Source organism: Rhinoderma darwinii, chromosome 3, assembly GCF_050947455.1.
Source record: "Rhinoderma darwinii isolate aRhiDar2 chromosome 3, aRhiDar2.hap1, whole genome shotgun sequence".
NCBI classification, from domain to species: Eukaryota; Metazoa; Chordata; class Amphibia; order Anura; family Rhinodermatidae; genus Rhinoderma; species Rhinoderma darwinii.
The window spans coordinates 12209843-12235351 of record NC_134689.1 but is presented as its reverse complement, the minus strand read 5'-3'; the positions used below and the strand labels follow the sequence as shown (position 1 = coordinate 12235351).

Genomic DNA, 25509 nt, shown 5'->3' with positions numbered 1-25509 from the left:
CAAAATTTATTTATTTTTTTAAATAGTACAATTTTAAATAATTGAAAACATTTTTTAAGTATTCGATTTTATAGTTCAAAATATAAAGGTATAAATAATATGTTGTCATCTATTAAGCATATATTTCTTCATACAGTATAGAGCAAACTGAACAAATATAGAATATATAAGATAATAAAATGGAAATTTAAAATTTTTGTAAATGATAAGAAAGTAATTGATAGGTTGGTTAAACAAATTAAATTGTAAATTCAGTCAAAAAAAGTAAGTAATTATTATTTTGAAGGAGAGTCTGCCCCTTTACTGTACAAAAACATGAAGAAGTTTAATTTTTACCCGAACACAAAACATAGTTTGACACAATAACACCGAAAAAGGCCATACTTACAAATGGACACAGCCAGGTCTGAAACGCTGATGAAGGCGAGTGAGCAGGTGCTTTAAATAATAATAGCCACTCCCACTAGTCTTGAGGGGAGTGGTATGTGGTGCATGAGATGTGTAGTAAGAAATAATAAATGAATAGTGTATGTGCAAGTGTAATAATGTGAGTGAAATATAGGGGGCAGTAATGAGTAAAGTGCCTAAAAAATAAATAAAATAAATAATGGGATGCAAGTGTGTGAAACATGGAGGGATAGTGTGTACGTCATGAGGCGCAACGTAACTAGCCAGGTAGAAGCCTATTTGTGACGCCTTGATAATTCATAGAGCGGGCTACCCTGCTTGCTAGGCCAAACAACAACACACCATGCTCTCCCAGCATCAAAGACCTGGCTGTGTCCAAAAGAAGCGAATATAAGTAATAATGAAAAATACCTGGGGTATTAGTGATCATTTTGGCCAAAAGGACGCAAGCTCGCAATCCACGACAAGGATCCACGACAAGCACCTGCTCACTCGCCTTCATCAGCGTTTCAGACCTGGCTGTGTCCATTTGTAAGTATGGCCTTTTTCGGTGTTGTTGCATAAATGTCCTTGTTTTTATCTGTTTTGTCTGTACATCAGGAGCTTTTCGCTCCAGTTAGGGACTCGCAAGTCTGGGGATCCTTGTCGTGGATTGCGAGCTTGCGTCCTTTTGGCCAAAATGATCACTAATACCCCAGGTATTTTTCATTATTACTTATATTCGCTTCTTTTGGACACAGCCAGGTCTTTGATGCTGGGAGAGCATGGTGTGTTGTTGTTTGGCCTAGCAAGCAGGGTAGCCCGCTCTATGAATTATCAAGGCGTCACAAATAGGCTTCTACCTGGCTAGTTACGTTGCGCCTCATGACTTACACACTATTCCTCCATGTTTCACACACTTGCATCCCATTATTTATTTTATTTATTTTTTAGGCACTTTACTCATTACTGCCCCCTATATTTCACTCACATTATTACACTTGCACATACACTATTCATTTATTATTTCTTACTACACATCTCATGCACCACATACCACTCCCCTCAAGACTAGTGGGAGGGGCTATTATTATTTAAAGCACCTGCTCACTCGCCTTCATCAGCGTTTCAGACCTGGCTGTGTCCATTTGTAAGTATGGCCTTTTTCGGTGTTGTTGCATAAATGTCCTTGTTTTTATCTGTATAGTTTGACACAATGAAGCAGGAGACCGTGAATTAAAAAATGCTATTGTTTCTAATCCAGAATTTATATGCCACAACCAAGGCTATATATATATATATATATATATATATATATATATATATATATATATATATATATATATATATATATATATATATATGTGTGTGTGTGTGTGTGAAAAAACAAAAGATTTCTCTTTTTCATTTTGCAATAAATGTTCAATTTATTTTATGTGAAACAGTAAGGCAGGGTCAAACCTACCGTGGATGCAACCTGTGCAGCTACAGGGTAGGTAATGGGCCCACTGTCACCTTAAAGAAGACTTCTTTTGACTATTAGGGTATGTTCACACGGCTTATTTTCGGAAGTTTTTCGGGCCGTAAACGGACGAAAAATCAAAAACAGAACGCTTCCAGACATCTGCCCATTAATTTAAATGGGAAAAACAGCGTTCTGTTGCGACGGGCCGTTTTTTTACGTGGCCGTTTTGAAAACTGGCCGTGTAAAAAAACGCCCGCGAAAAAGAAGTGCATGTCACTTCTTGAGCCGTTTTTGGAGCCGTTTTTCATTGACTCTATAGAAAAACAGCTCTAAAAACACTCCAAAAAACACAGGTTGCTAAAAAAACGGCTGAAAATCAGGAGCTGTTTTCCCTTGAAAACAGCTCCGTATTTTCAGACGTTTTTTTAGTAAATGTGTGAACCTACCCTTAGATTGCATGTAAATGTCTGATTGAAATAATTTTATGGCTAAGGGTATGTTCACACGGCAGCGTCCGTTACGGCTGAAATTACGGGGCTGTTTTCAGGAGAAAACAGCTCCGTAATTTCAGGCGTAATGGCATGTTGAGGCGCTTTTTCGCTGTGTCAATTACGGACGTAAATGGAGCTGTTTTTCCATGGAGTCAACGGAAAACGGCTCTATTTACGTCTGAAGAAGTGACAGGACACTTCTTTGACGCGGGCGTCTATTTACGCGCCGTCTTTTGACAGCGACGCGTAAATTTACGCCTCGTGGGAACAGACCAACGTAAAACCCATTGCTTTCAATTGGCAGATGTTTGCCGACGCTATCGAGCCGCATTTTCGGACGTAAATCGAGGCGGAAAACGCCCAAATTACGTCCGTAAACATACCCTTACAATTACTGATGGATTGTTAAAGACACGTAAGGCGGTGATTTATGATGACATATTGGAGAGCAGGGGGCCCATAGACTGTTTTTGCACTGGGGCCCTCAGCTGTCTGAATCCACCCGTGCAGTAAGGGTATGTTCACACGGCCTATTTACGGACGTAATTCGGGTGTTTTTGCCCCGAATTCCGTCTGAAAATAGCGCCTCAATAGCGTTGACAAACATCTGCCCATTGAAAGCAATGGGCAGACGTTTGTCTGTTCACACGAGGCGTAATTTACGCGCCGCTGTCAAAAGACGGCACGTAAATAGACGCCCGCGTCAAAGAAGTGACCTGTCACTTCTTTGGCCGTAATTGGAGCCGTTATTCATTGACTCCAATGAATAGCAGCGCTAATTACGGCCGTAAGGGACGCGACGTTCAAGCGCCTGCACATGCCGTTACGGCTGAAATTACGGGGATGTTTTCAGGCTGAAACATCCCCGTAATTTCAGCCGTAACGGACGCCCTCGTGTGAACATACCCTCAGGTGAGGTTCACATCTGCGCTATGAATTCTATTTTTCTCTTCCGTCAGTGGAGTAGAAAAACGTAATTCAATGCTGTGACGGATTAGTCACATGACAGATAACAAGCCCAGTTAAATTATAACCGGTTCCGTCAGTAATGTTAAATTTTTCTATCAAAATTATTTTTAAAATATTTTTAAAATTAAATCAAATTCAATCAAATCCATGCATGCAACTAGCATATAATTATAAAACATTTTTTAATATGAGGTAGTTATATGCTAATTTAATTTTATTGATACAGGTTTATTTTAATATTTTTTCTATTGGGGTAGATAATCACATTTCTTCTGTCTTTTCTTTATCTTGTAACTCCTTTAGCTTGATGTTATATATTAATTGACACAATAACAAATTTTTCTTGAAAATTAATATCTGCATAACAAGAGTAAAAAAAATTTGAATACGTTTTTCTCTACCTTGAATTTTTTAATGCTATTTTTTTGTACCTTTCACAAAAGCATTGTTTTTACTCTCATAAATGAGCTTGTAGCTTACAGTATATATTGTGTTTTATAAATATAGCTATAAATTTTATATAGTTTCAGATTTATTTAAAAAATGCCACTATTAAAGTAGTTTCATTAGCAGGAACATAAAAATAATAACAATAATAATACATTTTATTATAGTATAAAAAAAGAACAAAAAAAATAATAGGTGCAATCACCAAAAAGAAAAAAAACCATATAACAATAATGACAGATACTTAAAATGCTGCACAATGGAATGTATTATAGAATCACTACAAAATGATAATGTAGTGACAAACATAATCCATAAAGTGGAATTGATACATGTAACGCCACCATTGCTTAAGAGCCATAATAAGTCATTCATTGTGTGCAAAAGCTTGACCCTCACGATAGTTAGCATTTACATGTCACCCAGTCAAGATGTCCTCTGCATTACCGCAACAGAAACAACTGTAGAATAAACCAGCGGAAATGTATATGTCATGTGCAGTGTTTAGTGCTGTCTAATTTGTGGCATGTATACATTAATCTCCCCCTAGTGGTGGCTGCAGGCAGCCAACATTTTATCATTCCAATGTATAGCTGTGTGAAGAGAAGCAGGGGCTTTGGAGCTCAGTATCGGAAAAACAGAGCTCTGACTCCTACAAAGATATAGTATGAAATTGATCAACAATGAAGGCCTTTTAAATAATACAGTCCAGTAGCCAACCCAGGAAAATGTTTCTAGTTCTCGAAAGAGCAGGTGACCTAGTTATAAAGGGTGACATCTTACATGTGTACAGGATAAGGAGTCAAAATACATTCAATAACATGAGGGAGGTACATTTTAAAGTGCTGACAAAGAATAATACATTCTAGTTTGTGGTTTTAGAAAGAAAAGGAGAACTAAACTGGTTCCTTATATTTGAAGCATCATGAAAAAGATAACAAGGAGGGAGTTGGTTCCTTGTATCTTAAGTCGAAGTGTTTGGTGTGTCCCTACTAACTAGTGGTTGCCCATCTATTTTGAAATACCCTATTGGGGCATTCAAGGATGACTGTAGCAAAGAGCATCTACAAAGAGTGTCCCTATATCTGGAGGACCCGATGCAATATGTGGACAGCCCACTCATTTGATTGGGCATCGTGTAATGCTTTAATTCCCCTCTGGTGGTGCTGCAGGAGAATTAAACACTTAGTGCCAGGTTCCCCCAAAGGTTACAGCTGATCACTGGGGTTCCACCAGAAGGACACCCTGTGATCAGGTACCTTTTGTATTGTCCAAAGCAGACAAACCCTTTAATGTTCACCTACAAAACACTTACTACAACACAATAATGGGAGTCTTTGGAATATATGTGATATTCAGTTGCTCTTAGGACAAATGTCATTTCACTCTGTTTCAGATAAGAACTAGCCACTGACCTTAAAGGGGTTGTCCAGGCACGGGGCGGTTTTTCATACTGATGACCTATTGCACAGGATAGCCAAAAAAAAGAAAGAAGAAATACCACAGCACTGGACAACAGATGAGTGGGCGCCTCAACAGGACCTGGTCCACGGTCCTCAATACCAGGTAGACAAGGAGACAGCACTTCCAATGGATATCAGCTTTAATCACCCGTGCGACGTTTCAGTCCAACAGGACCTTTCTCAAGCATGAGAAAGGTCCTGTTGGACTGAAACGTCGCACAGGTGATTAAAGCTGATATCCATTGGAAGTGCTGTCTCCTTGTCTATTCTTGTCTATATGCACAGGATAGGTGATCAGTATATGATCGGTGGGAGTCCGACACCTTGCTGCAGTAAAGCCACTCTGCTCCTATTCACTTGAATAGGAGCAGAGCTGCAGTACTGCAGCACAGCCGCTATACTGTGACCGGAGTTATCTGCTTCCAGCATGGACATTCAGTCCATAGGAGGCCGCCGAAACAGCTGATCAGTGCGGCGTCCGGGTGTCGGACCCTCACCGATCCTATACTGATGACATATCCTGTGGGTATGAAAAACCGCCCCATGCCCGGACAACCCCTTTAAAGACTCTAAGGAGGAAGAGTATCGATAATAGTGCATAATAGTCCTGTTGTTCTGCCATCATTGGGTATTTCGACATATAACATAAAGGTTGAATTTCTTTTTAATGACTTAGCATTTAGACAAATCTTTTTGAGTTTTCTGGCTTTTTAAGGGTGGCCAGAGCTTCTTACCATTGCTATTACCAGTCATGTATATCTGGATCTTCTACCAGCCTCAAACAATGTTTTAGTCACTGGCTAAGTTCTTGGGAATTCCTAATAAATCTAAGCAGTCACAGTGTTCTAATATGTAATACCAAGCAGTTAGCAAGACACCATATATAAGGCCATTTGAAAAGCAAACAAAATTACAGAAGACATACAATGTGCTTAACAACCCATATCTCAATGATAAATTCCAAATATTGTGATCCAAGCCCATCTACAAACTTTTTGTGCTCTCAAATAATTAGTGTGACCTTCAAGTTTTTGCAACATTTTCAATCACCCTACAGTTCTACTTGGCTAATATTAAATGTAAGAAAATAATAATAATACTAATATGTTAAGGTCAATTGCACAGAACATCCAAAAATATACAATTTGAAATCTACCCTGGATTAATAAAAATTTAAATTTTTGGCTGACTCGTCCCTTTGAAGATTAGAAGTAATAAATCATTCACTGGCTTGGTTCACGTCTAAATAATCTTTCACTGAGGTCAGTGTGTTCTGCATAACGGGGTCTTATTAGAGGCCTCGGGGAAAGAACCCTGGTTTCGTGAAGCCTTGATTCAATGAATGGATAGTTAGTTTGTCGTGGCTGCATGTATCTGGGGGAACACGCAGCAAGCAGAATGTGGTTACCTTTTTGCCTGGAACATAGAGCTGCGGAAGTTAAAGTATGAGGGTCTCTGGTGCTGGGTGATGATGATGATGATGAAGCTGTAAAACTGAAGAGGTTTTTCTGTAGTCGGGAGCTAGAAGATTCCGGACTGTGTGTAAAACTTTGGCTGGAAGCCTGCAGCGGAGAGAAGCATTGTGTATTTAGTTGCCCTGTGCTCCTCGAAGCTGACAGCTGGTGGAAGAGAAGTGCAGAAGGCTTTTCTGGGCTGGAGTTGGCTGATGAGGAAGTTCCTGCTGGGAACCTGAGTGGTGGCCTGTCGTGCGTTGCTTGGTATGGTAACTTGGTGCAATACGTGTGAAGCGGGTTTCTTGCAACTGGAACTGGGAACTGCTGCAAAGACAGCAAACGTGTTACCTGATGTTGGTGGACGCACGACGTTCTGCTCAGAGCTTTACTGCAGCTACCTGACTCTGAACTTGGGGGTTAAAGGAAATCAATGATGCTTTTAACTGTCCCTTCATCCTGTAGCTGCTGCCTTGTTAAGTGTAGATGTAATGTGTGCCTTAAAATCTTGAAAAACTCATGGATTACACCAGGTACCAATAGATTCTTAGGTGTTCCCGTATAAAAAGTGGATACTCTATGGTCAATCAAGATTTTCTATACTCAAATTAAAAAAAACTCCTGACATCTATAAGTCTGACCTCCATTATGTATTGATGAACATTTTAATCTCTAAGGGCAATAACAATCTATTTTTTTCTCAAAAACCCCATTAAGCAAAACAAAAAGTTGGCTTAAGCTGCCCATGGACATTAGAGTAAAGTCTGCTATAATGGACTTTTTTGTGGCTGAGATTTTGACAAGAACAATTGTTCATGTAAAAAATTGGACCACTCTTGGGCTTGGTGGCCAATAATATTTAGGAAAATGAACTTTAATACTATCTGGGTGAATTGTGGAGCCCATTTTCTGCAGATGAGCTTCTTTGTGTAGGACGCTATTGACCAACGTTAAAGGATGTTATATCATAACATATTCTTGGGGTTGTTGGCTACAAGAATACTCTGTGAGCCTGCATACTTTCCTCTAATGTCGAAGGTTTTCATCAGAATTGCTAAAAACATATACAAATAAATATGTAAAAGTTAGGTGCTTATCATAACAGGAAAACATATTTTGGGAACATGGGTAGGGGACATGCACTTAATCATGTTATTACTCATTTTTGGGAAACAAAATGTTCAGGGTTAAAGGTTTCATCTCATTTGTATTCTGGATCGTCAGTAGTAGATCTTATATATGATAGTCAACTTTGATAAGCCCTTAAGATGTGTAGTCGGCAAACTCTTAAGGGAACGTTACCTAGTTTTCTATTGAAAAATTCGCTTTCAACCAGGGCAGAGAGCCACTATAGCCATGATTGACATGGTTTAGGTTAATAAATAGCATTTGGCCCCTGGCTAATGCTGCTGGGCACTCCACTAATGCCTAAATGGTCAGTCCACCCATTTTCAAAACATATGGGAACACTATCCCAGCTAATAACAGTTATATATATTATGTGTAAAATACTCCACGTTTACTATAGGTAGCCCCTTTATAGTGGTAGACTAGACTAATGTAATATTCTGTAATATACTCGTTAATCTTGAATTGCATTATTTGTAAGAAAATTGACTACTTAGTCAACAAGGATTTAAGCTATGCATTGAGAATTAGGACTAAATCTAAGAATCTAGCCTTCAATTCACTAGAAATCAATGCAGGTCAAAGATAAACATTAGGTGCCTTTCAGGAGCTGCTTGACCACATCCACATCACCCGTGACAAGAGGTCCTGGTATCCCATTTTAATGACTCATGGACATTTTACACTCCCCTGTTTGCTAACATTTGGAATGGGACCCATTTCTCCAGGGGCCCCAAAGCACCCACATGTGCTGCTTCTTTGGTATGTACGGCCTTGCTTAAATAGTATGATACCAGTAACAATGCCTATGTGAATTATTATTTATTTTATTTTTTAAATAGTGCATTTTTGTCGTTTGAACATCACTTCCAGTATGCTTCAAAAGAAAGCACAGGATCTGTCAGCTCTCCTGTGTGGTGTAGTATAGAGGATCTGTCAGCTCTCCTGTGTGGTGTAGTATAGAGGATCTGTCAGCTCTCCTGTGTGGTGTAGTATAGAGGAGCTGTCGGCTCTCCTGTGTGGTGTAGTATAGAGGAGCTGTCAGTTCTCCTGTGTGGTGTAGTATAGAGGATCCGTAAAACTCTCCCGTGTGGTGTAGTATAGAGGAGCCGTCAGTTCTCCTGTGTGGTGTGGTGTAGTATAGAGGATCTGTCGGCTCTCCTGTGTGGTGTAGTATAGAGGAGCTGTCAGCTCTCCTGTGTGGCGTAGTATAGAGGATCTGTCAGTTCTTCTGTGTAGTGTACTATAGAGGACATGTAAGCTCTCCTGTGTGGTGTAGTATAGAGGAGATGTCAGTTCTCCTGTGTGGTGTAGTATGGGGGATCTGCCAGCACTCCTGTGTGGTGTCGTATAGAGGATCTGCCAGCACTCCTGTGTGGTGTCGTATAGAGGATCTGTCAGCTCTCCTGTGTGGTGTAGTATGGAGGAACTGTCAGTTCTCCTGTGTGGTGTAGTATAGAGGATCTGTCAGTTCACCCATGTATTGTAGTATAGAGGAGCTGTCGGCTCTCCTGTGTGGTGTAGTATAGAGGACATGTAAGCACTCCTGTGTGGTTTAGTATAGAGAATCTGTCAGTTCTACTGTGTGGTGTAGTATAGAGGATCTGTCAGCTCTCCTGTGTGGTGTAGTATAAAGGATCTGTCAGCTCTCCTGTGTGGTGTAGTATAGAGGCGCTGTCAGCTCTCCTGTGTGGTGTAGTATAGAGGAGCTGTCAGCTCCCCTGTGTGGTGTAGTATAGAGGAGCTGTCAGCTCTCCTGTGTGGTGTAGTATAGAGGATGTGTCAGCTCTCCTGTGTGGTGTAGTATAGAGGATGTGTCAGCTCTCCTGTGTGGTGTAGTATAGAAGAGCGGTCAGTTCTCCTGTGTGGTGTAGTATAGAGGAGCTGTCGGCTCTCCTGTGTGGTGTAGTATAGAGGAGCTGTCGGCTCTCCTGTGTGGTGTAGTATAGAGGAGCTGTCGGCTCTCCTGTGTGGTTTAGTATAGAGGATCTGTCAGCTCTCCTGTGTGGTGTAATATAGAGGATCTGTCAGCTCTCCTGTGTGGTGTAGTATAGAGGAGCTGTCAGCTCTCCTGTGTGGTGTAGTATAGAGGAGCTGTCAGTTATCCTGTGTGGTGCAGTATAGAGGATCCGTCAGATCCCATGTTTGGTGTAGTATAGAGGAGCTGTCAGATCCCATGTTTGGTGTAGTATAGAGGAGCTGTCAGCTCTCCTGTGTGGTGTAGTATAGAGGAGCTGTCAGTTATCCTGTGTGGTGCAGTATAGAGGATCCGTCAGATCCCATGTTTGGTGTAGTATAGAGGAGCTGTCAGATCCCATGTTTGGTGTAGTATAGAGGAGCTGTCAGCTCTCCTGTGTGGTGTAGTATAGAGGATCTGTCAGCTCTCCTGTGTGGTGTAGTATAGAGGAGCTGTCAGCTCTCCTGTGTGGTGAAGTATAGAGGAGCTGTCAGTTATCCTGTGTGGTGCAGTATAGAGGATCCGTCAGATCCCATGTTTGGTGTAGTATAGAGGAGCTGTCAGCTTTGTATTCCACATAGACCTTTTGTTAGCATTGTGTCATTCCTCTGTTATTCCTACTTGAAATGCATGATTAAATGTATAACTGAATTAAGAACTGGGCATTACCATTTCCTATGTCAATGGGGATGTTCCCACATATGCTGACACTGTCTAATTAGTGTTTACAGACTGTGAAGGGACACACCCTATTGAAGTGAAGGTAACACCCAGTTTTACATTCATTTTATACATTTTCATTAGGAATAACAGAGGAACATACAATGCAGAGTTCTAAGAACTAATGCTCCAGAATTGTTATTTCATCTAAGTATTTACTAAAACAGACATTTCAGGAGAGCAGACAGATCCTCTTTAAGCCCTTTCAAACTTAGACTATTGTTCCGACATCAGCACTAATACCAGCATTGTGAGAAACTAGACATGGACCGCACAATCCACAATATATACGTTGATCTGAGCCGCTAGGCATAATTTAGAAACATGAACATGAGGTTCTTTGTAAACATTTTGATCAAACAGTATAAGCCCACTTGTTCATGTTTCTAAATTATGCCTAGCGGCTCAGATCAATGTATATATTGTGGATTGTGCGGTCCATGTCTAGTTTCTCACAATGCTGATATTGTATAGTCTATCCTCCTCATTTCTTTTGTTTTACTTGGTACCAGCACTCCACGCATTTGAAAAAATACCCAGCTGATTTTAATTCAGGAATGACCTCATAACTGTTCCTGCTCTTGCTTGTGCTCTCAGTTGGCCACTGGGGGCGCATGGCAAGGTGAGCTCATTCCATCTGTCCACATGTTGTGGTGCTGTATGGTGGTGTCTGTTGCTGTAGTGCTGCACTTGTGGGGGGACGTGGCCCAGAGCCAAGGAGGCTTGGCACGGTCTGTTAGCATGGGTGCTTTTGGACCACTGGGTTGCTCCCTCTGCAGGAGCGGTGCTGCGGTGGCGGGTGCCGCCATGCGGTGCTGCAGCCGATAGAGTAGGGACCCACTTTAAAGAGGTCGCCGTGAAGTGGCAAGTGGGCTTATACAGTTTGATCAAAATGTTTACAAAGAACCTCATGTTCATGTTTCTAAATTATGCCTAGCGGCTCAGATCAACGTATATATTGTGGATTGTGCGGTCCATGTCTAGTTTCTCACAATGCTGATCAGCACTAATATAATACTGCTCCCCTTGTTATAGACATAACTGGATCTGCTCTGTAACCATGAAGTATCCTAATTATGATCACTAGGCCCTAATGTAGTGATGGGAAATATTTTGATACATTTCCTTTAAAGGGGTTGTATAAGACTAAAAGAACTTGACTGCTTTATTTCAGAAACAGCGCCACTCTTGTACATAGTATGTGTCTGATATTGCAACTCAGATGCAACCACTTCAATGGGGTTGAGCTGCAATACCAGATACAGCCCATTTACACGACTGGAGCCGTTTCTGGAAGACAGCAGCCATGCTTTTCTTATCTAAGCAACACCTTTTAAGCTATTAATAAGCTTCTATAAAAAAAAAAAATGCCATATGTATATATGTCATAATCGCATTTTTCAAGCTCTAGTACATTACAAAATTGCAAACTGACTCAACATCAGGGCAGATGAACAAAATGTTGATATTCTGTGCAATGATCTTCCATATTTTTGGCCAAGTAGAAATAATGAAGAGTGAGTAATGTAAACTGATCCTGCACTGGAGGCAGACATTTATATACCACAGTAAATATTGAACGGGGAGTGATCTGACCAAATCAATATTGCCTTTATTTCCCGATGGACTTAAAAAAATGCTGACTGAGCCTATGAAACAGTTATGGGGAGGTATGGGGCATAGGACTATGAAATATTTGGGCCGATCACAGATAAATGACACAAGTCAGTAATGGTAGATGATGATGCTTTATTTTTTGGAAAACCTATTTTGCTTTTTTTTGGTTTCTATCCCATGTCCAGTGTGTTTTTTTTTTAATATGAAGTATTCTTATGCAGTTATGACTTTTTTTTTTCCCCCTAGTTTTTCTGCCATATCCATGTAGTCCATGTCCACATCTCCATATGTTTTGTGTCAAATTTATTATTATGAATAGTCCCTCACAAAATACATGGCATGGGAAAGCCTTGCTTGACCCTTTCAGAGTTTGTGATGGGGTTGTTACATAGACGATGTTTCTCAACACATGTATTCCCAATCTCCATGGGTTTGTATCATATGAATTACTTTAAATAGTCCACCACCAAATACAAAAAGTTGGAAAGCTTGGCATGAACCATGTAGAATTTCTGTTGCGTTTGTTACATCGATGATGTTTAATAATGTTTACAATTAGAAGGTCTGAAGAAATTATGTCTATCATGTTTTATTTTGCTTGTAGTATCTACAACTTATTTATTTTGTTGTAATTTGTATTTTATCAGAGAGATCATTGGTTTTTAAACTCTGCCACCTATGAGCGTGAGGCTACTTTTGTCTAAGGATACATAGGCTGGCAAACTATGAGGTGGAATAAGTTTACAAACCCTTAAAATATTCTTCGGCAGTGACATGGTTTGTACACATGTTTAGTGCAATAAGGCTTCATCATCAATGTTTAAACTTGCACTTGACATTGGGCTCATTGTCAACATGTAACACAGGTCTACTACACATATATACTTCTTTTAGATTTGTGCATATTACTGGGAACTCTTTATAATTCTGCACATCTTAATTTAGCTCTATGATGTAGTGAAGCCAAATTGAGTTGAAATTCCACTAAGTGAGCATTACAGATTGTGTATAAAAAAAAAAATGTGCAATAATTTTTCGGGGTTTTATATTAATTTTTTTATTTTATTTGCTAATTTATTTAACTGTAAACATATCCAGAGGGACATCAAGTCAAGAAACGATGATGGGTTAAAAAAAAAAATGGGTTTGGGTTATAGATGACGTTTTTCAATCACTGTTGATTGGTACAGTTTGGAAGAATAATGGCAATTGAAAATAAAAAAATAGAATAAGTCTTAAGTATATTCCCGCTGTCTTCAGTGCCTCCTGCTGGCTCATTGTGAATGTACTATCCGTTGCGACAACAGCACTGATAATTCCAAGTTTTCACTGCACACGAGTTGACATCCAAATTTTCTGCATTGTCAGTTTGCATGACCCACATTTAATATCACAATTTTTGCACAGTGGAGGTAACAAAAATGAGAAAAAGGAAATGTGTTATTAAAGCACTAGTCTTGTGTATGTTCACTTCATGGAAAATTCATTTTCGAATAATTAAAAGAAAAAAAAAAGAAAAAGTAAAATGTGGGCTTAACTATAAAAATAATAAGTAATTTTAACTAGAAATTGATTTCTCGGGACAGGTTGCACATAGACAATATGGGGCCCTGGTTGTGGGCACCTTGCTCTCCAACTGCTAATTTGCGAAGAACAAGTGTGTTCAGCATCCAAAAAACTCCTTCACTACTGAGCTCCTTGCGAATTACGTTATTGAGAATCATGGGGGGTCATTAGCACCATCGCCACTGTCCATGCTATAAGAGGGAATACACTTATGAACCAAATGAACAGATGAAAACATGTATCCAGAGTCCAACCTAGACCATCAAGGTAAAGTTTTTTTCTTCTTCTTTCCATAAAATGTTCTGTACATCTGCCAGTTACCCAAAGCCTTGAAGCAATAATCACTTATTCTATTCAATGTCGTGGACCAAGAATATCTATGAGGACTTTACTACTAACTGTCATAACCGCTTTCCTTAAAAAAATGTTCTCAACCAAAAGCATCGTTAGTCAGATAGGACTTCTCATTGGCTATATGCTACAGCCATAGCTTGAAGGGTTATTCCCATCTAAGACATTTATGGCATATCCACGGGATATGCCATAAATATCTGATAGAAGCCGGTACAAGCTCTGGAACCCACACCTATGCCACAACTAGTTGGAGAATGAGTTTAGAGGAGTCTCTCTACATTCTGTTCTATGGGAGTTATGGAAACAGCCGAGCAAGCTCGCTTTTTTCATAATTCCCATAGAAGTAAATGGAGAGAGCCACATACATGCGCAGTCACCTCCTTATTCATACCCCGTCTGGATGCAGTGGAAGCCTCACCAGGCGATAAAGCGGTTGGGCAGGTAGGCCACATTCTCGACATAGGTGCGGGTCCCAGAGCTTGTACCCACATCTATCAAACATTTATACCCCATGGATATTCCATAAATGTTTTAGTTGGGTATAACCCTTTATTATATTTGTGTAACCAGTGATTTTTGGTTTTTGTCCCAAGCTCTTATACACTGTAGGGATTTTTTGGTGAACTTTAGTGAATCATACATAGAAGCTATGCCGGTGTCTTGTGTCCCATTTTCATAGCTATAGCAATTCAGGAGACCGTAAGCACGACTGTTAATTTTCCACCCGTATTTTTCCATGGTATTTCTGCCCTGGCAAAAGCAACAAATAGCCCCCAAAAAATGAGCGCAGACCAAAATTGGAGTTGTCATCCATACCAACCAATCAGATTCCAGTGCAGGTTATAAATAGGACTTTATGGTTGCAGTTGTTTGGTAGTGCCATTAGATGTATACATCATTGAACTGAAATCCAGTAATGTCTGTAAATAAAACACACAACCATATATACGATGACGTCAGTCCACAATAAATGACAGACGGGTTGTTCTAAAAACTTGGAGATGGTTACGAGAATACAGACCAAAAGACATCGCGCCCTCATCAGCTACTTTTACTGATCTCTGGTACTGGCTCTGTATGATGGTTTGCTGTATACCCCTCCATATCATTGACATGGGAGTCCAGTATGGTTGACTTAGGGGAAACCTGACTGTGTATTGAGGGGTGAAGAAGTGTTGTGCTTGCGGATTGCTCTAGACTTACTTTGGGGCTACCGATCTTGTTTTTTCCCATCTTGCCTTTGGTGCGCCAGGATTGCTCATGGTCAAACTCCAGATCTTCCAACCGCTGTGTGAGCGCTAGCTTTTGCTGGATCGCCATCCTCAACAGAGAATTCAAAGTCTTCTTCTCATCCTCTGCAGCCGCCAGCTGCCTCTGCATTTCATCTAGCTGCGTCACATACTCATCACATCTGCTCAGGCAAAAGGTGGAAAGGAAGAAAAGAAATAGTGACATTTTCAGGTCATCTTTATACTAGATAAAATATAATTACATTTGGATGTGTGAGAAGGAGGCTACAGGGACATTTACTACACAAATTATCTACTGAGAAAAGAGGTGGGATGTTGATGGGCCATGCCTAAAGTGTTGAACAGTCAGTCGACTCACTGTCAACTCCACCCTTGGCTTGACAAGCGCAGAGCGTGTTTAGGCTCCGCTCACATCTGTGTCGTGGCTTTCATTTCGAACGGAAACCCCAACGCCGTGCAAGATCTGTCATATGACGGATCGAAACAGCCAACCCATTGATCTCATTATCTTGCCAATATCTTGACCTATAATGGGGTCCATCAGCGTTCCGTAGAGGTTTTAGATGGCAAGAACAGCATTACATGGTGTGATATTCTTGACATTAAAATTTGCAGAACTGCTGGCGAGGGCTCCAAATGGAACCTCAAATGACAGTGTGAGCAAGGCCTAAGGGTATGTTCACACTGAGTATTTTGGCACTGTTTTTGACGTAGAAACCGCATTGGAAACGGCGCCAAAAAATGCACGAAATAGCCTCCCATTGATTTCAATGGGAGACCGGGGCATTTTTTTCCCACGAGCGGGAAAAATGCTCGCGGGAAAAGGAGACAACATGACCTTTCTTTGGGCATTTCCGTCTCCGTCCTCCCATTGAGATCCCGTTTTTCACTGCGTTTTTTGTCCGTATCGCTCAATGGCCACAGGCGAAAAACAAAGCGAAATACGCAGCGAAAAATGCGGCAAATGTTCTGCCAGCAGGTCAAAATCTGCCTCTAAATTCCTGAAGGAATTTTGAGGCAGATTTTTCCTGAGGCAGACTTTTCCGCCTGCAAAAAAACTCTGTGTGGACAGGGCCTTACCCATATCTTAATGGACCCTTAAAGCTCAGTAATCCCTGGCATCTGCCCCACTGCTGTGAGTAGAACAATGTTTCCACCACGCGCCAGCAAGTCATTTGTCAAAATAGGGCTGATGGTAGGTTTACAGTCAACATTGAAGGCATAACCTAACATCAACATAATTCACTTCTGCCAATTGATAAAAATACTATAACAGTAGTCATTTATTAGTCATATGATTTTTGGGAAACCTGGGTAACAATCAATGTTGTCAATATCTTCCTGAGTCATCCAATTTATAAAGTGAAATATCTCTTGCTATTGTAGTGGTGAAAAACTATGAAGAGTTTCTTTTCAGGACCCTCGAAAACCCAAGTGACAACCCTGTGGAAGCGGTAATGGAGGTCATACGGGTTGTCACCTAGTTTCCCCAAGAGCAGATGTAACTAAGGGAATTGACAAAAAAGGACGAATCAAGAAATTCTTATCAACTGTAAGGCTGGGTTCACACGACCACATTAACATCCGTAATGGACGGACGTATTTCGGCCGGAAGTCCCGGACCGAACTCAGTGCAGGGAGCCGGGCTCCTAGCATCATAGTTATGTACGATGCTAGGAGTCCCTGTCTCTCTGCAGGACAACTGTCCCGTATTGTAATCATGTTTTCAGTACGGGACAGTAGTTCCACGGAGAGGCAGGGACTCCTAGCATCGTACATAACTATGATGCTAGGAGTCCGGCTCCCTGCACTGAGTTCGGTCCGGGACTTCCGGCCGAAATACGTCCGTCCATTACGGACGTTAATGTGGTCGTGTGAACCCAGCCTTACAGTTATTTGGGTTTTTTGGAGAGGATCAGGAGAACCCCTTTGATTGTCTTTAAAACACCTTAAAATGAACAACATTAAGTGAGTTGTTGCCGCCAGACTATTAGTATTTATTTGTACAATAATAGAGCAGCGCAGTCATTATGTATTGGCATTTTCATCAGGATGAAATTCTTTCTGTTATGTGAATTGATTTTTGGCTGGCGACTATCTAGGAAGCTCGCGGGACAACACATAACAGGAAGATCTACAGACGACAGAGACAAGCAAACCCAATAAACAGGATGGACCGGTATAAATCAGCGCTACAGAAGCCAAAGAAGCTATTACATCCAATAAGAGTCAATTATATATGTAGCGGTCTATGGCCGGATCATTGCCTTACTGTAAAAACTTTTATAATTAGATTTAACTTTTTCTACAATAGTTAAAAGATGTCACCACCCACCATTTATTTTAATTAATTTTTTTAAATCTCCTTCGTTTGCAGGTGAGGCCATTAGCATTTTTTATTTTCTTAAAGTAAAGCTCCACTTTTGTGCAATTTTTTTTTTCTGAAATTCTATTTGATAATCGCCTTATCAGCAATTCATTATTATTGTAATTGCCCTTTTTTTTACCACCGGGAGCTTGATGAGTGGTGCTACTGATAATTGGTATTGTCTGTGGGGTACCATGTATAGTCATATCTCAAATCCAGCCACCATGGCCTGGGCTAGATAGGGACTTCAGTAGAAAAGAGACTTCGGCAATATTGCGCCAATATTAATGTATTATTTTTGAAGGCAACAATGAGCTCCACATAATTTTTATTTCAGTCTCATTTCAATAGAAGTGAATGGAGCTGAGGTAGTTGTGCAACTCGGGTCGCACAGCTGGCGCATCACGAAATCCAAGTCGTGCATCCACCACCAGGCGAGATCACCCAACTGTAGTCGTAGTCGAGCTCTGACTAACCAATCACAGTCCTGTTTATTTTTTATATATTGCTCAATGTAGTACTAAACACAGCACACACATAGCCTCCTGAGTTATTTAGCATTATTACCTGGTGGCAAACATGGCTCTTAGTGAGGAGAAGGTGGCGGCGTCCTCTTTTAACGCCTTCAGCTCGTTCCGTAGCTTCATCATGGTTTCAGTCACCATCGTCTTCTCGTTTTCATACTTATTTTTAAGGTTTGCAAGTGCAACTTCTGCAGTCTGAAACATGCAAAAATAATTCAGTCATGGTAATGCCCCCAACAAGGTGTCACCATTACTTTTACCCCTGAAATGCTCATTGACTTAATTTAACTCTTATGATTCCAGTCCTTTCTATTTTTTCAGTCTGTGTAGCTGTAAAATTATCTTAGATATCCCTGATACTGTTAGGTCATGGTAAACTAACCGTATTATCTGTGACCTGGGTTTCCTTACCTACAAAAACGGTCATCCCACTTTGCAAAACCGGTTATTGAGAATCTACCAGGAACAGGATGAGGGGTAGGCAGAGTAGGTAACCGCCTAGGGCACCATTGCAGATGGGGACATAATTTAGGGATTAAAAAACCCTGCATAAGATACATATCTGCACATGTGTGAAGGTGGTAGAGGGAAAGGTGGCGTCCTTATTATAAATAGTAACGGCAGGGATTATGGGGGTATAAGAAACTAATAATTGTCTATAGGGATTGAAGGTGGGTGGCAAAGTCTTAAACCCCTGCTTCGGGCATCAAAAGAGCTTGTCCCGCCTCCGGAACCTACTAGAACCTGTTTGGCAGCCTGCCATCTGCAAATAAAATGTATGCAGTGAATTGCACCGATTCTTGACATATGTTTAGTCCTAGTGTCTTCTCCAAAATCATAAGCAGTTCACATTTGCAAGGTCATATGTATCTGCACATTGACTTCCACATCACTAAATGTTAACGCAGCTTTCTTGCCTAATTTTCTGCCAAAACCATCAGTCAGAATCTTACGCCAGTTATGTGCAACTTTAGGACAGCTTTATAGAAACGTATAAAGACTTGTTATATAGTTAAATAATTAAAATGTAGCTGCCTGTAGCCACCTCTAGGGGGAGCCTACTGAAGATTGATTGATGATTGAGTTCAACGAGCTGTATCAATCTGTATGCAGCTCCCCTATTGGTGGCTGCAGAGAACATACAAAAATTTATTTAGTTACTCCTTGGCAAGAGGCTGCAAACTACCTCTTTGTTAACACAGCGGGGGTCTGTAATTTGTTGCTGAGAGTAACTGATAGCCATTGGGAAATTCAAAAACATTAGGATCATACATATTTACTTAGGACAGAACACCTATGCCTCTTGGTGCTTAGATTTGGTTATTCAGACAACCTAAAATCGGCGCATTTTAGGGTCCGTATTACATCCAAGAGTTGCGTCCGTAATATGGATCCTAAAGTGTGACAGTATAACGGTCGTATAAAACCGGCCTTACACAATAAAATACATTGTTTTATGTACTCTATAGTTTTCGGAAAGTTGGGGGCACCAGAGATATTACCTGTTTGTTTGCTTTTAGTACAGCTCTGAGGGTTGCTATTTGCTCTCGTTTGGTACTAAGCAGAGACTTCAGTTTGAGAATCTCCTCCAATAAGGCTTCTTTGTCTTTATCAATCATGGTCACTAGTTCTCTAGCGGCGGCGCGCTGACGTGATAGCTGTAAAGACCTGTCCACAGCCTTCTGCAAATGTTTGATTTGATCCCTGATAATGGCATTGAGGTTGTAGATGTTCATTGGCTCTTTTCGGATATCACTAGAGTCCGATACGGGGGAGGATGGGGGGGCAGTGATGACAGGGGATACGGTAGTGGACTTTTGAGGGATTGCTTCTTTGCTGGATTCTATACTATCTTTTGGTGGTACTGGTTCACATGGACTTCTTCCCTCGACTGGAGAAGCCATACCTCTCCTAGCTAGCCTTGGAGACAGAAGTCCTCGTGGGTCATCAGGACCTTTCAAACTTCCACTACGAGTCACCTTACATTGCCTATAGTAGTCCAACATAACTCTATTTGGTGTTTCATTGTTACATAGACAAACATGGTGGTAGAGTTGGGCCAGTTCCTCACTAAAAGTCACTAGCTCATCTTGAGCTGTATTAAGGGTATTATGGGTTTCATTTGCGATAGCAGTCATAATATGAAGCTCTTTCTCCATAAGAATCAGTTTTTCAACGCTTTCCGTACTTGCCCTCTCAAGACCCGTTACTTGTTCATCATACATCTGGATTCTGGAGTTCAACTTTGACTTCTCCTCCGTGTAGCTCTCTATATGTTTATTGTGTTTTTCTTTTAAGGCTTTGAGTTCAGCTTTGAGGTCTATCACCTCGGTTACAGCTACTTTATATTTGCACTCCAAGATCTCCAATCCATTAATATCCACTTCGTAGTCATGGGTCTCATCTTCCGAAACTTTAGCTCTATCAAAGTCCAGCTCTTTGCTACTGTGAAGCCTCCTCATTGCGTTCACATGTTCTGTAAGTCTATGGACCCGTTCGTGTTGCTCGGTTAAGGCTCCTTTTGTATGTTCCAGCTGAGTCTGAGACTCTTGCAGGTTGGTCAGCAGTATTGCTTTTTCTCGTTCCACCTACAAACAAAAAAGGCATCAATTATCACTATCGGGGAAGTTAAAGAACCCCAATGTATGCATTATATATATCAAAGGTCACAAGTACAGCAAATCTTCTTTGACCTCTGTACTCCAGGTTGGTGAGAAAGTTTGAAAGGTCTCCGGTACTGACCTCCTGGTACCTTACATGCTTATACTTTACTTACTTCAACTTTGCTGTCTTAGTATTGCTTATAGGTTGTTTTTTTGTTTTTGTTTTATATACATAAAGCTTATTAATGGCATATATTATATAACTGTCGAATATACATTTTGGTTTTTTTCGTCCTTCGTCATTTAAGAACTCCGTAAATGCAAACATTATTTACATTCAGAGGCAGAAAACCCAACTGGACAATGTTCTTGTCACACAGCTACAATAAACAGTGATATGATAGACTCAAGAGGTTGTTTCATTACAACAACCCCTGTCTATGTGTCCTATTAGACACGCGCCCGGGTCCCCCCTTTAGGAGCCAGAGCCTTTGCAAACAACGGCTCTTGCTCTGATGTACGCAGCCCGTCCATGTATTACATATGTAATCTGTATATGGGGCCTAAAAGAGAACTACATGCAAGGCCCCAAATAAGACCCCCCATAAATTGGTATAAACGTAAAATTGTGTAAAGGTGAAAGACACATATTCGTCTAGTATATTAATAAACTCAAGGAGTACGAAGCTTTGACATGTATGCAGCATTATGATACCTGATCCTCTAGACTTCTCAGCTTTCGCAGCCACAGGAACAGGCAGTAAAATACTGCTGAGTCTTCATGCTTGAAGAAAAGGATAATGGCTGCTAATGTTTCATTTAGGAGACCAGTATGTATATTTAAAGAGATCGTGAAGCTCCATCTTTAATTTTGACTCTGTAGAAAGCCATTGTAAACTCCCCTATGTTTGTAATATACGTTTATTACCTTTTTTTGCTGTTTTCACTTATTTTAGGCTCTTTCACATCTGCGTTTGTCTTTCCGTTGTTCTGAAGAGCAGAACCACGAAAATATTGGAAGCGCCGGTTCTGTTATACGACGGACACTATCAATGCCAACGGAACCCATTAACTTTAATGGGTTCCGTCGGGTTTCTGTCAGGGTGTCTGTAGTGTTACCAGAAACCATAGCGCATTGTTTCTGGTATTTTCGGGCGGATCTGTAACACAGGTCCCTAACGGAGCCTCCAACGCAGATGTGAACCAGGCCTTACTCTGTGTAGTGTAAAGAGAAAAATCTCATGTCGCTACCTGGAAACCATAAACAAGAAACGGTTGACAGATTTGGTTATTTCTTTGTCCCTATTTGATATGTTACACCCCTTTTTTTATTGCTTCAAGGCATCTATAATGAAAAATGAGGTGACTAGTATGGTTAAAAAATATTTCCCCACTTTGTGTATACAGCTTCTATGTAGACCTATGTGCCTCCATGGTTACAGACCACAAATAAACTTTGCGTCGCCTGATTTTGCAGTCATGTGTAACTTCATTCTGGCTTTCTCCTTTTCTACTGTCTGTAGGTAAAGGGGTAGTCTGCTTTGGACTATCCCTATTTGTAAGAAGGATAATGACAATGAACTTATCACAAAGTGTTGGAACCCCCAGCGATCAGCTGTAATCTGTTGGAAAATCTGGCAGTAAATGTTCTATTTCCCTGCAGCGCTACCACAGGGGAAAGGAAGCATTACACAATGTCCATTCAAATCAATGGCTTGTCTGTTTGTTTAATGCCGGGCAGGACAGGTCCTCCACAGCGAGAGACGCTCTTTGTAACGGCTCTCCAGTCTAGCCAAGAGATGAGAATCTTGAACGTAGGACCCCCCTATATTAACTCAGAATTACATAACAGGGTATATAAAATTTTGTTTTTCTAAACTGGACAACCCTTTTTAATAAGAAAACTGTGCAAAGGGTGTGGAGTAACACAAAATCAGGATTTATTTATAGTCTGTAACTATGAAGATACATAGCTCTACATAGGAGCTGTATACACACAATGGTAAGATTAAGTCCTAATGCACATGACCGTCTGTGCCGCCCGAGTCCCGTCTGTGATCCGTGGACAGATAGGACAGGTCCTATCTTCCCACGGATCTGAAAGTCGGGTCCGTTTTCATGGACCCGATTCACCCACTAAAGTGAATGGGTGCCACTCGGATGCCGTGAAAAAACGCCCGAGTGGCAATCAGCCGTGTGCAAGAGGGCTGAATCGTTTCAAAAGGATACCTTTCCCTTTCAGTTCTATTAAAATTATAGTTTTACACTGGTAAAATAGCAATTTATTTTTTAGGCGGAGGTTAAGTAAGGCCAATGCATATCCCGGCATCCTTTTGCATACTGTAAAACTAAATTGTAGCCCCCGGGAGCTTGCAGTCTATATTTATAGTAACCGTAGTCCATTATCCACAGACTGAAATCAATAATGTCAACGGTGGAGTATTGAGCACACAAAACAAACTGTAACCCCTTCCTGCTGTTTTTGCAATCTCCAGCACAAAAAAAAAAAAGAGTTAAAAACAGCACAGGGGAGACAGCGGTCATGTCCTATCAATTATATTATTAAAGGCTTTGATTTGCATTTTTTTATAAACCGGTCAGTCAGTGTGATTTGTGCAACTTTATAAATCGTTTATATTAAAAATTATTTTTACTTTTTGAGATACAGCTGTTATGTATTCTGTATACAGAGCAGCTGTATCGTTCGCTAAATCCTGCTCCCGTCAGATCCGTGGGACTGACGGGTTCAGTGACCGAGGGTCCTGCGTGTCTGACACACAGGATCCACTTCTAATCTATCACATCTAAGTTCATAACTTAGGCCTTATTCATACGAACGTGTGAGTTTTGCACACGCAAAAAACGCTGTGTTTTTTGCGCATTGCAGTTCAGTGTGTAATACGTGTTTGCTGCGTGGCTGCGTGATTTTCACGCATATGCCAGTCTTTTGACACGCGGTTTTGATGTTTAGAAAAAGAAATGAAGGAAGTGCTTTTATTTTTTCCTTCATTTTTTTATCTACTATTGCGCGAATCACGAGCGACACACAGAAGTGCTTCCGTGTGCCATGCGTGATTTTCACGCACCCATTGACTTCAATGGGTGCGTGATGCACGAAAAACAGCCAAGTATAGGACATGTTCTGAGATTTACGCAGCGGACATACGCATTGACTAACATAGGTCCGTGCGACGCGCGTGATTTTCACGCGCGTATCATGGACGTAAAATACGTTCGTGTGAATAAGACCTTACATGTGATAGATTACAGGTGGACCTTGCTTGTCAGAGACACGCAGGACCTACTGACTCTGAACCCGTCAGGTCCGCGGGACTGACGGATTCAAGTCATAGCAATCGATACAGCTGCTCTGTACACGGAATACAGAGCAGCTGTATCTCAAAAAGTCTGACCTGTTAATAAAAAAATAAAAAGCCATTCAAAGGTGTACTTAGTCTTTAAAGGGAATGTCTCGTGTAGTATTTAATTAATTGACTGTAAGTGAAAAGAAATTATATTAAAGGGGTTGTTCAGCCGATAAAAATTGATGGCCTATCCTCCGGATAGGCAATTAATAGCTGATGGGTCGGGGTACGACTCCCGGGACCCCCGCCGATCAGCTGTTTTGAAGAGGGTGCAGCGCTCGTACGAGAGCTCCTTCCCCTTCATTTCTACTTGCTCACTGCGAACCGTCGACTCGGAAGTTGCGGCGATTCAGAGGTATTGCAGCCTCTTCTCCCATTCACTTCAATGGAAGAAAAGTCTGCAATAGGTGTGAATCGCCGCTACATCCGTGTCGACGATTCACAGTGAGCAAGAAGAAATAAATGGAAAGCAGCGCTCGTACGAGCGCTGCACCCCCTTCAAAACAGCTGTTCGGCGGGGGTCCCGGGAGTCGTACCCCGACCCATCAGCTATTAATGGCTTATCCTGAGGATAGGCCATCAATTTTTAGCGGATGGATAACCCCTTTAAGAGAAATAGTGTTTGTTCTTCTAATTTAAAATGTTACTTTATTTTCAATTTTTAAAAACTTCCCTGGGCCGGCCATATTGGCGAGATTTGCGAGACTGTAATATTAATGGCCTATCCTTAGTTTAGGCCATCAATATGTGATCACTGAAGGTCTGATTCTCGGCAACTCCTCCAACCAAATGCTTGAAGGGGCAGTAGCGCTCAAGTTGCCACTGCCATTCATGTGCACGGGACTAAGCTGCAGTCCAGGCACAGCTACAACAAATGTACTACGCTAAACAATGATGGCGAGACAAAAGATGCAGTGCTCGCTGGAAATCCAGGCCAAGATAATTGAATAACGTAATTTCACTCAGTGGAATTGGCATTGTTGACTTGCAGCACTGGCGTCCTGGGTTCGAATCCCACCAAAGCCAACTGACCAGAGTCATTCTCTGTCAAGCCACTTAACCGGGGTGGCCATTATCTGTGCCATCAAGGGGTTAAATGGCTGCAACTTTACCATAACGCAATAGTAATCAGACCCCAATTACGGTAACGTACTATAAGTACGTAATAATAGTGAAAATACTCCCTATCATGGAGGCATTGATAACAATCAATCCTGAACCAAGGCACCAAATGCTCGGTTATGTGACATCACTGGGGTTATTAAAAAAATAAAGTATATGAAGCAGCACAAATCCCGATATCAGGAGCGGTGTCACGCTGTAAAATCAGACAAACCCAGTCTGACGTATTGTAATCCTCAGAAAAAGAATGGTTGAACAGCAG

At 41.0% G+C, this 25509-nt stretch overlaps 1 protein-coding gene and 1 long non-coding RNA gene across 8 annotated transcripts in view; one reads left to right on the top strand and one right to left on the bottom strand.

The window, feature by feature from the left end:
* The window catches only part of BICD1 (BICD cargo adaptor 1), a 108641-nt gene that overhangs the window by 13757 nt on the left and 69375 nt on the right, over positions 1-25509 (bottom strand). For 3 of the 7 annotated variants that reach the window (XM_075855921.1, XM_075855924.1, XM_075855922.1), the window contains exons 5-7: positions 19660-20745; positions 18201-18352; positions 15219-15426 (exon numbers count right to left, since the gene is read on the bottom strand). In XM_075855921.1, coding sequence (XP_075712036.1) covers positions 15219-15426; positions 18201-18352; positions 19660-20745 — 1446 coding nt within the window. Of the gene's footprint in view, positions 1-5487; positions 7001-15218; positions 15427-18200; positions 18353-19659; positions 20746-25509 lie in introns of those variants that run through there. The other 4 variants (XM_075855918.1, XM_075855920.1, XM_075855917.1 and 1 more) reach the window with 4 other exon arrangements.
* LOC142748727 (uncharacterized) overlaps positions 1-25509 on the top strand; it is a 145287-nt gene that overhangs the window by 116622 nt on the left and 3156 nt on the right. The gene's annotated exons all lie outside the window — the stretch shown is intronic.